Here is a 14,238-nt window from a genome sequence, read left to right as displayed (position 1 = left end):
CCAATTAGTTATTTTTCTCCTCTGCCATTATTTTTACTATCTGACTAGAGGCCAGCTTTTGAGACAATAACAGGTATCACACTAAGCAACGGTCATAACATCTCTTAAATTCCGTTTACTAAGGCACATTTTTAAAGGATTATATAAACCCCCTTAAATAAGTCCCAAAATGATTAGGAAATTGAGCTTTAAGTGTCATGCGTAATTTAAGTGCCACCTGCCCCTAGAATTGAGTTAGCTACTTTGAAGTTGTCCAGTGTTTGAGAGTTTTCACATTATAGATGGAGATTGTATAGATTTGGCATACAATCCCTGCAGTTGCTTTTGTTTTTTTCTAAACCCTGTCACTAGTGGGTTCCATCAAACAGACCACTGTGTTTGAATAATGCAAGACCTCTCTATCTCTATAAGCCTCAAATTGTCCAGATGTACATTGTTGCACATTGTGTTCCCTTTTCACTTTAAATGTATATCTTGAGAAAGGGTTTTGTACTTTCTTTTTCTTTTTTTTTTAAAGGGATTTTTTTTCAGTCAGAACTCTAAGAAAAGAGTCGAAAATTCAAACAAATTATAATATTATTTTCCTGAAAATCTCCGTATTTTGAGAAAAAAAGTACTGGCTCTAATCTAAGAAAGCTGACTTTCTTTCTCAGAACTTCGTCAGATCTCCAAAATAATGTTATATATGGCCCTTTCCCTGTTCTGTAGTTTTAGGAATTACAAAAAGGATAAACATTTACTACTTTCGTATTAATTGTAAGTGCAATCTCATTCTTCCTCTTTCCTTAACTGAGTAATAATCAAATGTTGGGTTGTCAGTGAGTGAACTCTGCATCCTCAGCAGTGAAAACAGAGGTGAGTTGGCTCCTGAACTGGCGTGACCCGCTGACCCCCGCTGACCCGCCGCTCATCACCGGTGCTAATGAAGAGAAAAGAGGTGGGGGGGGGAATGTCGGCATGTGACCCCACAAACATACCCAGCCGCTTCCTGTCTCCTCCACAGCCCTCAGACGAGTCAGGTTTCACCGCTGAAGGTGAGAAACAGCAGGCCAACGTATGCACCCACCATACAAACAACACATCCAGTATACACATGGAGGGGTTGATTGTTACTACACTTTGTCTATTTGTGTCAGTAGATTTCTCCTAAAGTTAAAGTAAGCGTTAGTAAGCGTCATCTGCATATTCAAACATCAATTATTAGAAACTTGTAATACAAAGTTGTCATGATGTAAATTATCAACTCAGTATGTTTCATAAAAATGTCTGAGTAAAATGTTAACCCTAATCACCTGCCGTTTGCACAATGGATATCATTTTACAGTATTTTCTCAAAACATTTTCTTCGAGTTTTAAAATCTCCACTTACATCGTAGCACTTGCATATCATTAATGGCCTTATTTCTGAACTTTTTATTCCTAAAAACTTGACATTATTCTTTTTTTTACACCTATGTTTGAGATGTAGGACCCACTTGAAAACGAGATGGTTCATTTCAAGGGGTTTATCCTAAACTAATACATTTCAATATAATGTAAATAACCAAATAGATATCTAAAATCACCTCTGTAAAAACCTTTGACTGTAATTTGTCACAAAAATGGAACAAGAATTTTAAACCTGTTTAGATTTGTGTTTAGGAAACACTTATTAGTACAAATGAGTACATACTCAATAAGATACCTCATCATTTTCAAACATAACATTCCGGAAAACTGCTTCAACACATTTCTGTCTTAATATGAACTTTGGGAGTCTCATAGTGATATCTATTTGTTAAAAAGTGTGAACCGTTATTGATTAAGCCGGATACATGCGTGTGTTGGTTTTATACCAATGACCCACCAGGAGGATGTTATCATAAAACCGCTCTCCTGGTGATGCAGATGTGAGAGCAGTGACTCACTCACCTTGCACCAGGAATATTAATGACCATCGATTACTGTTTATGTGTTTTGTTTGTGTATTTGTTTATTCTTCTCTGTAATGCCTCAAAAACTGTTCCTGCTGAGATGACATCTTCCCGCTCACCCATTCTCTGAACTGCTTCACAAACTGTAATTATCATTTGGCTAGCATCACCGACGCTAAAGTTAGACATTTTCCATCTTTGTGGACACTTGGATGTAATAATCAGCGCTGACATGGCTTCAGTTTGTACCCTTCTTAGCCAATTTACTGTAAAAAGCAGCAGATAATGTCAGAGGAGGAAGACAGGGAGGATGGTGATTTATTCAGGAAACAGAGAATAAAGCCATTTATATAATATCGTCCACAGCAGTTGGTCTACACCTTTGTGTTAAAGTGTGTTTTTCAGATGAGACCAGATAGACAAAAGACAATTCCTTCTTCAAGGTTTAGAGCCAAGTGTCTCACAGAAACTGACCCATTCCTGTACATATTATTCAATGTTGTGTTCACATTGCAGGCCTAATAGCATTAAGTATTGAGTGTAAGTCCATATTTTTTATTATAATTATTCATTATTTATGCCTTAATATCAAACCCAAATATCAATTGGAACGGCAGCATGGCAAGTTTGTCATGGAAGACACCTTAATTACACACAATACCCCTCAGAGGATTTAAACTGAAGCATCTGCACAAACATGAATGTCTAACAGTCTTGATGCCTCTGCATTACAGGAGTCTTAGTGTTAGTATGACAGGCTTTTATTTTGAAAGGTCTTTACATAGAGCGTACCTGTTTTCCTGGATCATGCAGACGGATGCAGGATGCATTTCAGTTCCAGTGTGCTGCACACAGGACAACTTCCCTTGAGTCTTTGCACTGAGACTTTTTTGTGAAGGGTGTTGCATAATGCCCTGCATTAACTTGTATTGTTTACTTTGGGACAGCAGATTAAATTACAAGACATGAGAAAAAACTGTTTCCACAACCAAAACCACATGACAGCTGTGACTGTCCGCATGGCAACAACATCGGATTAAAGTTTCACTAGTTTCTTAGTGGCACAAAGATACATACATGTAAGCATTACATCTTGAAGAGGAAAAAAGCACCCTGATGGGGGGGGGGGGGGGCTTCTGAGCAGGATCAGAGTCTTAGGAACTCTGAATATATGATAGAAAAAAAGCAAAGTCAGAGTGGACCTGGAGGAAAAGACCAGAACCTCTGCTGTCTCCTTTCACCCGGGCTCTGCAGGTTCCTCTGAACTCTGACGGACCCTCACTGCCTGCATGAGGCTTGATCCGTTAGCAAATCGCTCTCGTGGTGTATCTGTCAATATGTACACACCAAAGCTAATTCATACATGTTCACTGCATACAGCAATTAAGAGGATTCTCTTGAAATCACGTTCTCTATACGTGCATTCAGCCTCTCTTTCTGCATGTTAAACGTCAAATAAGGATTTGAAAACGCATAAACCTAGTCACCTTAATTAAGATTAGCACAAACATAATATCATTTGAGAAAATGTGGAATATGCCATGTGTAAAATAATTAAAAGTCCACATTGTCAAGAAGTTAACAACTTATTTTAAAATAAATAGGATGTACATGAAGATTTCTCTTTTCATGGCCAATAATAACTACTATAGTTTAATTTAATAATAGTTATCATTAAAACACACCTTATTTGATCCATTCTACTAACACACAATGACAGAAATAAAGAACAAGGTCAATATTTGAGATGCCACTATGACACAGACACACATATGACACACACACACACACACACACACACACACACACACACACACACACACACACACACACACACACACACACACACACACACACACACACAGGAAGTGCAGTCACACCGTGGTATAAGCCTAACCTTCAGATTTCTATTTTTTATACTGAACCAGACGAACACAGAATAGTGTTTGAGTGTAAACCTTTACTTTATTCCCTTTTTACTGCAAATTAAAGTTTTGTAGCTTTTTCCGTCTGATTTTACGGGAAACATCTGGATCCCTCGCACCGCTGGAGCAGTGGCCCCGGGTGATTCTGTGCCGCTCAGCTGTGAGGGCCCGGGATAATGAGCAGGTATCAAACAGGGCTCCTATGGATCAGCCGGCCCGGGGAGGAGGACTGAGCAACAGCATCCAGGACCACCGGGCCAATGATCATGACAAATACACCCTCTTATTACTCAGACAGTGACTATAGGAAAACACATCTGATTCTACTGAAATGAGTGAACTTACCCAGCGTTATGGGTTTGTCACTGTAACGCAGGCAGGGAGGACCTTGACACACATGAAGCAGCAGGATCAGCATTAGTGACAGAGATCACACATACACATAAATCACTCATACACATAAATCACTCAATTAAAAAAATCATGACCCTTGAACATGGGCGTGACGCTGTGTGATAAAAGATAGGGGACACAGGGGGTCAGAAAATGTTGAAATAGTCTTCAACTTTATTCAATGTTAGGTGATGTAAGGGCTGGATCAGTGTGAGGTTAGAGTAAAGAAGTGCAAAGATCAGGAAAAAGTGCATGCATTCTTTTTGGTCATTTTGATAGTGATATCATGATTATTATAATTTTAGCATATAACAAAGCACCTTCAAATAATCTATATCTACATTTTATTTTAGAGGAAATAAACCTTCCTGTGAGTGAATATGTTTTCACATTTAGCTTTTTCTGATTTCCTTTCAGATATTATACTTTCAAAAATATATAGCCTTATGTTACAATACCTGTGCTCTTATTTTGAAAGAGCCATCGCTGCATCAAGTAAATTATACTTAGACTGTAAACGTGTAAAGAGAACATTTCCTATATATTGGATGATTTTCAAATGTTTAGATTTCTTTATATATATATATATATATATATCTATTTTTTACATATTATACTTTTTTTTTAAGGCCTCCTATGCCCTTAAAATGGGCATAGCTGATGACCACCAAGTTAAATAAAAGGATAGAATGCATGACTTCCTTTCAGATCATCACTGATTAACCACTTCAGAGAATTTTAACAGGAAGAAGGCATAAGAAAGTCTATAAAACGGTCATACCTATGCAGCACAGAGTGTGTGTTGACCCTGATAAATAAGTGTATATTGCGGCTTTAGTGCATCAGCTGCAGGTCTTTCCCTTCAAACCTCGCTGACCTTGAGGAAATCACAGCCATCATTTTCCTACACACATTGACACTTGGAGAAAACAATAGTGTGCTATTTGGCTTTTATTATCTCCTGAATATTTTTCATTTGAAATATTTTCCCAACGGTGGAAAGTAACAAAGTAAATGTAAGCTTTCATTTTTAAAATGACTTTACTCACGTATTACCATTCATACTTGCTTGTAGGCCTACTCTATCTCATAAGTAAATATTATAATTTTACAATTTTATATTTATAATTTTATAATTTAAGAGGTACAATTGTGAATTGTATTACAAGCCTGTTAGCTAGTAGATCCCCTCCAGTTAAAGTGAAAGGGCCATGTTTGCTTTGCTGGTGATAAAATGATTAAGCTATTGAGAGCAGAGATTGAGCTGAAAAAGCAACAGAGTCAGCCTAGCATTTAGCAGCCCCGCGCTAACAATGACCTCCTTTCAGCCTTCAGATTGCATCTAACCACGTCTGGGAAAGCAAGATGTAAACAATTGTAATGTTTTAAGAGTGAGCGGGACAGATTCAAAGGAATTTCTTCAGTCCACCGTTTCCTGCCTGTTTTAGAGCTGAGAGTTATTGTCCTTATCTGGGCTGCTGGGGCTCCCTGCTCGTTAAAGCCATCGCCATTTGAAATGATTACTCGTTATTTAAGCGGACACGCCGTTTATATGGCTGAGCTTGAAACTGGCTCGAATTTCCTCCACTTTTAATGAAGCTGTATTTTTTTATGGTCGTTCTTTTCTCTTTTTTTTCGTCGGTATTTTCCTTCCATACAAAGAGGAAAGGGGAAAAAAGGGTAACGTTCCCACACCCAGAAGTGACAAAAATGTGTTGTTGGTAATTATTCTCCTAATTTAGCAACCCCTTGGAATAGAATTTTTTTTACATCATATCTTTCCTTTCAAAATAATGTCCTGTATGCAAAGTCATTTTTTCAGTTGGACGAAATAATCGATCTTTTTCACTATCGACTTGTATGGAAATTGACCGGCAACGTGCAGAAATACACTGAAATATCACAATTGATCAGCCGAATTACATGCTATATTGTTCTAACTTAATGTAATATAAACAAATCCACCATATTTCGTTCAAAAATATGTATTTTAATAAATAAGCAAAAACAATAATGTACATTGGACGGAGTTCAGAGTTTTGCTGAAGAAAGTCGATAAAATAAATCCATGCAGCAAAAGACTCTAAAAATTGCATTGGTCCCTTAACAGGCTATAGGCGTACTTACACAGGTATGTACAATTATGCATTTATATATTTTTTATAATTTGGCTTAAAGTCTTTGACAAAAAAAAATATATATATATATCCTTCTAGAAACACGGTTACATGGTGGCTTCTGTTGAAATGCAGGCCGAGATATGCGCTGTAACATCTCATTGCCCCCCGATCTCTTTCTGCCACAAACAGCTCCAGACAGTCAACAGCGGTGTGATGGATGCGCACACACACACACACACACACACACACACACACACACACACACACACACACACACACACACACACACACACACTGCGCACAGGGTTTGTAGTTGTGGGTCACATTACGTCTCTCGGCCGTGCCTTTGAGGTCCATGAGTTCTTCAATAATCCCTTTAGTCTTCATACAGAAGTAAACAGTCTGTGATGGAGAAAGAGACACAAGTAATTATTACAATGGAAAATATAAATCGAAACCAACTAGATTTACGCAATTATTTATTTGTGTTTATGTCTAAATCTGGTGTTTTTTTAGAGCTGCACTGGCTCGTTTAGCATGTGGGAAGTCATTAATGAATCAATTATTAGCCACCGAGCTGAGTAGAACCATATGGCGAGAGAAAAGCAGGAACATTTTATATTTGAATGAAGTACAGCTGCAGTGAAATAAAGAAAACCACAGTTTATCTGGCTTTCAGTTGGAAACACCTGAGTAAATGAACGCGTTTTCATTTCGCTGTGGATTAGCGGACAGTCCTAAAGCAATAAAATCTAATTCCTCGGAGCAACATTAATCCAAGAGCCAAATTGGTAAATGCTATTTACAGGCCTTTTTTCATATTTATGAATAAGATCATTTTAATACTTTTTTCCTATTCTAATCCAGGCAATACTATCAAAAATACGTAGGCTATTCCTAGAGGGTTTCATTTCTGTTTATGCCACATATTTTGAGAAGAAACCAACCTAAGTCTTTTATAATGGGCTCAACTACACGTCTCCATGCTTTGTTATTTTCTTTTACATTCCACAGAGGTCAATTAAACCCAAAAAAAAGACCCTCAAATGTACTGTGCTTACAGGAATCACTGTAATGAAGCTTATGGGTCCCCCCCACGGCTCCGGGGTTAATTTATAAGACAACAAAGCCTCTCTGATGGCAGTCTACTAACTACATGTCAGCCCATGAGAACCAAACAAACCCTGCCCCTGCTTATTCTAACCCATCGTGTTGTTTGGTGTCACCTACTGTGTGCCATTTCCCTGGGAAGCTTGATTCTTACCAAGAAGCTTTAAATAACAAATATGCCTTTGTGTTGAAACTGCCATTGCTGCATCAAATAAATTAGTAAATAACTCAAATTTACAATTTCCTGAGAATTGACTGAATGAAACATGTCATGATGTTATAACTTAGATCTTTAAAAAAATACAATTGAATCGCAATACCTTTACTTTGAAAGAGCCATTTGAAGTCAAACGAATGAAACTGACACAAAAAGACAATTTGTCGAGAAATGATAAGATGAAACACGTCATGATGTTTTTATATAGATCTTAAAATAAATAGCTTAATTATACTTCCTCGGCCATTGTTTTTGAAAAAACTAGCTGTGTCTAATAGATTAATTAATGTAATAAAGTCATGACTTTGAAAAGATAATTTCGTTAGAATTGACTAAATGAAACATGTCATGATGTTATAATTTAGATCTTTAAATGAAAAGCCTTATAGGCTACATTACAATACCTGTGCTTTTATTTTGAAAGAGCCATCGTTGCGTCAAATAAATCATATTTGGATATAATAAACCTAAGCTAACCTATAAAAGACAACTTCCTGAGAATGTATAAAGTCGTGTTATAATAGGATATTATTGCTGGCTGCTTGACTTTGATTTTGTTTTTCTTTTTTACGTTAATTTCAATCAAATCAGCAACCTAAGTGTCCTCTCAGCTGTCAAAGTTCCTGCTGCACCACTGCTCTCACGACATTATCAAACCAGGCTGCAAATCTGCAAAATATTGTGCACTGAGCCCTGCCTGTTATTGCTGGATTCTGTTTTTTATTGTTTTGCACTGGCTTGAAGTTGCATGTCCAGCCGAGCTGCCCATTCCTGCGGTCTGCGCGCAGGAAAGCACTCTATTGTGGATATAAATTACCCGTGGTGGCCCTACAGCTGCGTTTCGGTGTTTTTTTTCCTTTTACCCCACTCATTATGAAATTCTGTTAAAAGGGATTGAGTATGGGATTAAGTGCAAACGTCCCAACTGGCTGATTTAATGCGTTTCTGCTCAGAAAATAGAACGTGTTTTTTGGTCAGCAAGGCTTATTATAAATGTGTAAAACCAAAACTATTTGTATTAATCCTGATACTTCCCCTATCCTACTCCTTTGTTCTCATACTTGAGTGTATTCAAATGTTACTCTATTAACTGCATGTAAATTATAACTATATTTTTGGGTTTAACTTGAATCTATCCACGTTGAACTGATGGGTCTGTTTTCCGGTGGTCACCCAGCAGGCCTCGCGCACACAGCAGCATCCGGATTAGGACTCAGAGTGAGGCGCTGGGGATGCTGAGGCCTCCGTGTGAAATCTGTCACTCACATAACAAGCGCGCGCAGCACAGGCGAGCTTTTGGACATGTGGATTTGAAGTTTTGGCGCACAGGTGTTGCGCACGAACGTTTTAGGTATTTATGGATGGAAAAATTCCCTTTCATTAGATAACAATCTTGAAGTCTCGCTCATATTCAATTGTGCTAGTCCACATTATACCTTTCAAGAATTATTTAATATTTATTCCAATATTTTTCTTAGGACTCTCCTTATTTTTGGCACTTTCAAAGTCTGCTCATTCTAAAGCTATTGATATGTAATATTAATATGAGACCATCTTTGCTCCAGGTTGTGGTACCCACCCTTTTGGCAGTGTAAGTGAAGCCCCTCCGGCTGCTAGTGAGATGCTGACATAGACCAGGCTCCCTCCATCCTCCACACGGAGAACGCGTAACTGAGTCTTTCGTGCGCGACGTAGCTGCAGCTGGACATCTTCTGGTCCATCTCGTCGCTCTGCAGCACCTGACAGAGGAAGTCGATGTACCTGGAGGCCAGCTTCAGCGTCTGGATCTTGCTCAGCTTGTCCGAGGGCAGCGTGGGGATGATTTTACGCAAAGACGAAAAGGCCCCGTTCAGAGACTGAGTTCGCTGCCTCTCCCGGACGTTGGCCAGGCACCTCTGGTTCTGCAGATCCTCGAAGGACTGGTTGCTGTCCGGACTTGCCTTCTTGACCCGCTTCACGGGGCCCGGGCTGCTGCCGCTACTGTCCTCGCTGCCCTTCTTGCTGTGTCTCTTCTTCGCCGGGAAGCTCTTCTGCTGTCTGTCCAGCTCCTCCTCGCTGGTCACCAGACTATCCACAGGGGAGACCGGAGAACTGGAGCCCTCTTCCATTTCTCTCTTGAAGAAATGCAGGGATAGAGCAGAAAACACGCCGTCCACCTTTGAAGCCGTGTTAAAGAAAATGTATATCCGTTAAGACGAGAGGATGATATTCTCGCTCTTTGCACCTCTCGCTGTGGAAGAAAAACTGCTTTCAAACTGGATGTTGGCACGCTTTCCTCACGCATGAACTTTTTTCCTTAAAAGTTTTTGGAAACTTCATCCCGGTTTCAGATGCTAAATAGGTTTGGGAGTAGAAGGGGTGGGGCTTTCAGGGCGGAGGGGGAGCCATAGCGCGCGTCCTGGTCCGCTAATAAGCATGCAGCCAGGGTTTCATGTGTCTGATTGAGACACAGATTGGAGCTGCGGGATGTGTCAGATCTTTATATATATTTACCTACAGTCAGAGCCAGTGATGTCTTTGTCTATTTTAATGAGCGAAACCACTATTAATCTAATAATTAATTATGGGTTGTGTAACTACCAACAGTTCTAAATTAAGATTTTTAATATCTTAGAAATATTGTATTAATTATTATTATTATTATTGTTGTTGTTGTTGTTGTTGTTGTTGTTATTACTATTATTATGTAATATGATTTCTCACTTGCAAGATGTTTTTTTCAATCAAATACCCTTTGATTGGACACCAGGCATTATTTATTCAATTGGCCTGATTATCTTTTTATTTATTTTTGTATTCATTCATTTATTTATTCATTTATTCACTCATTCATTCATTTATTTATTTAATTTAATTTTTTTTATTTTAATTTTTAATTTAGCAGGCACAGTGCACATCCATGAATATTGCTTTACATGTCATATTATTCCCTAAAAATTTTAATTTCTCAAATAAATATAAAGATTGAGGGCGTGTATTAAAGTAAAACATGTTGAGCAATGCGAGCCAATAAAACATATCGAATCAAATACTGTAAAAAAATAATAATAAAAAATATATATGAAGTTTGCGATAGTCCAGCCATTATTTGCAGGCCTTTCCATCCATTTACAGTAAACATGTTTCCCTCCTCAGTGGAGTGTGTGCTCTTTGGAGAGCGATTTACGCACAAATGCGTCGGACTTGGCGAAATCTATCCGCTTGATGTTTAATCGAATCAACTGTGTACGCTCTCACAGTTCCTATAATGTGGAAGTCAAACAGGAAAGAGGCTTAAACTAACCGAGCAGCTCTCCGGTTTCTGCGGATAAATCCTCTGGACGGTCTCTCCATGCTAATGTCAGCGGCTCACCTCTTCATCTGTCATGTTTCCCTGCACACAGCGCAGGTGGCTCACATTATACAGCTGAATGTATCCAGCGCCAAAACCCAGAGTTGGTCCAAATCAGCTGACTGACCTCCAGAGATTTCTGCGGGTCTATTCTTCTGGAGTTTTTACTCCAGAAAGAGATTTTCTTGTGTATATATCTTGTGTTTTTACTTTTTTATCTTTTAGGGTATTTTATGAATGGTGAAGGGTCTATTATTCAGAAATGAAAATAAATCTCCTATTTACTTGAAATTTATTTATTTATTTTCAGACACCAGAATCGATCTGTTTAATTTCCCTCATTTTTATTTTATTGTATTTACTTTATTAGTTTATTTAGCAGGGATAGTGCACATTAATGAAATGCGCCAGCAAATAGGTTATTTCAGTTTTTTGTTGTTTCATCTCATACAAGACATCGCTTTTGCTTGTTTTAATAAAATACATCTTTAACCTTCTCGTAAAATAGGCCTCTTTTCCCACAAAACATAACATTGGATTATGTTCCTGAAATGATTAAGAAAACAATGCTTCAACTGTTAGTGAGAGTCGGATGGCACCTGGTAATTGGCTCTTATTAGGAAGCAATTTAGCTAATTCACACTGTAGCGTAGGCTGCACTTACATTCCACAAAGAATCAAACTGCAGTATTCATGCTCTGTTTGTTCTACACATCCGGGGAGACTTGTCTGTAAATGTTGCAGAACTGAAATCTGAAAGTTGCACAACATTGTTTAAACCCAAGACTTCTGGCTTGGTATTGACATATCCTGCGTTTCCATTAAGCCCCCCCCCCTCCCTCCCTCCCCTCCGGCCTGCAGGAAACGGCGCTCTGCTTTGTGTTGTGGCTCCCTCTGGTAATAGTGACTGTCACTCTACTTTCTCTCAGTGCCAGCGCTCTTTATTCAGACCCTGGCAGCCTCAGAGCAGGTCGCAGGGTGGTTACACTTTACTGCTCTACTCCTTTATTAAGCAGGTAATGTTTCACACGTGCAAATATGAAAGTATGCTCAAATAAGTGCGTTTCATGAAAGGAGGAACATGCACACCCTCCCTGATTATGCCCTCTGACATCTTGACTCTGTTCAGCTGCAGGAGGCCTCATGCCCAGGGGAGGGGGCTGCAGAGAGAGGCAGATCCTGCACAGCGTCTGGGTCCGTGAGGAGAAAAAGAGCAGGAGGGGCCCCTGCACGTTTCCACCCACTGTATATTCTCTCTGGGCAATGATAAGCTTGTTTTCAGAGAGGCAAACAGTGGATGATGAGGATGACAGCTTGCTTGAGCCCATTATAATTCAGACCTGATCATATTCCCGTGCAAAAACATGGTGTGGAAAAACGATGAGAATGCTTCAACAGGATATGCAGACATTCCTGTAGAACTGGCACTACAGCAAAGATGCTTTTGTCCTATAGAGTAGATTAGATTTAAATTAATCCTACATTGGGAGATTCTTACAGCAGCAGCATTTTAAAAAGGCATTGCACATTAGTATTAAAAAAAACGAAATAAAAAGAATAGACAAATAATACATTATAAGAATGTACAGAGAAATAACAACTACATAATAATTAATATATACAAATAAACAGTGAATCAGAATACCTTTATTAGTCCACCAGTGGGGAAATGTACATTGTTACAGCAGAAAAGAGCCAAAGACAGCTTAATGTTACCTAAATATACACAGATCAACATTATACATAGGGTTATACACCTAAAATATAAATGTTAATATCTACATTAGAGGATATGAATACACCATCATATATCTACTAATGCATAGTGTTGGTCCACAGCGCAAACGTATTAGTTTAACAGAATCCGCATCTAAAATTATGGCATAGTGTGGTGCCGAGAGATGGGAGTCGGAGGCGGGGTATCAAAGGTACAAGCTAGACTTTTATTTAGCATCTCAAAACACAAGCGAAGACCGGCGGAGACAGGAAGTCCGGCTCACTAAAATGTCCGTGCAGAACAATACCCGGCCGCGTCTATCGTTATTCCAACCCAGTTTAGATTTAACCACGCCCACTTCCGCATTACGCAAGAACGTAGATTTAGCGTCATAGACTTCATCTTCGGCAGATATAGCCATAGCGGTCGCGGTAAAGCAGGAATAGTTGTTTTTTGTCTTACTGGTGTTTTATCATCTCAGCTGGTGTAAGTATTAGCATTATTTAATGATACTATTTTATATATATATATATATAGGACTACACACATTTATTCATTTATAAACATATATATATATAAACACACACTTATATGTACTCACACATGTATTTATTCATTTATACACACAGATGTTTATTGGTGTTTTATCATCTCAGCTGGTGTAAGTATTAGCATTATGTAATGATGCTATTTATATATATATAGGCCTAAACACATTTATTCATTTATAAACATATATATATATTAATGTTAAAATAGACATTTATAACATATTATAAATGTCTATAAAATATTAAATAAACGTTAACATGTTACATGACAAACAAAAAAACGAAACATTATATATAGGCTATATATACAGATGTTTGCTAATGTATCCCTCTTATATCCATCAGGAATTAATATTAAATGATGAATTAGCATTACCTCAGCACTGCATAAGTGTGGTCGTCAGTCATATTGACAAAGATATTGTATATTATGCATACAGTCTATGATATGATGCAGCGTTTATAAGGACGGTATTTTGCTTGTCAGATTCATTGTCAGATTAAGATTTTGCGGGTGTGCCGTGTCTACGTAGAGCTACGTCGATCCTTGCGTAATGCGGAAGTGGGCGTGGTTAAATCTAAACTCGATAGACGCTACCCGGCCTAACCCATAGATCCGTGGGTGAATAATGTCAATCACCACAATAGATACGTTATTTTCCCTATGCAATTCTCCATCTACTCAACAATAACACATAATTATCATTGTGTTTATTTATTTGTTTGATTAATAAACACAAGTTGGAGTCCGTCAGGACCGAGGGTCGGAGCAGCTCATTTGCTTTACAGAATATTACACCCGGAAGTAAGTATTCTCTCCGCTTCGCTTGACAAGCCCTGTGATAGTCCTCAAGCTCTGTTATTGGAGAGTGTGCTCCGAGGGTTACGCCGAGCGTCGAACAGCACTTGAAATGGGATGGAACCACGGAAGAACTACCAACCCAGTTCTCGTAAAAAACGT

At 38.5% G+C, this 14,238-nt stretch overlaps 1 protein-coding gene across 1 annotated transcript; it reads right to left on the bottom strand.

The window, feature by feature from the left end:
* Window positions 1-6,207: 6,207 nt before the first annotated feature.
* twist2 lies at window positions 6,208-9,964 on the bottom strand. The gene is made up of 2 exons (XM_010785540.1): window positions 9,258-9,964; window positions 6,208-6,753 (listed from the first exon to the last, which is right to left on the bottom strand). The coding sequence occupies exon 1, from the start codon at window positions 9,784-9,786 to the stop codon at window positions 9,292-9,294; it is 495 nt and encodes a 164-aa protein (XP_010783842.1). The 5' UTR covers window positions 9,787-9,964; the 3' UTR covers window positions 6,208-6,753; window positions 9,258-9,291.
* Between the last annotated feature and the right edge of the window lie 4,274 nt (window positions 9,965-14,238).

Source organism: Notothenia coriiceps, unplaced genomic scaffold (genome assembly GCF_000735185.1).
Source record: "Notothenia coriiceps isolate Sejong01 unplaced genomic scaffold, NC01 NC01_scaffold00027901, whole genome shotgun sequence".
Lineage (NCBI taxonomy): Eukaryota > Metazoa > Chordata > Actinopteri > Perciformes > Nototheniidae > Notothenia > Notothenia coriiceps.
This window is presented reverse-complemented; position numbering and strand designations above follow the sequence as displayed.

Excerpts from the sequence above, each read along its gene's own strand:
- twist2 (XM_010785540.1), bottom strand. The coding sequence starts at position 9,786 with ATGGAAGAGGGCTCCAGTTCTCCGGTCTCCCCTGTGGATAGTCTGGTG.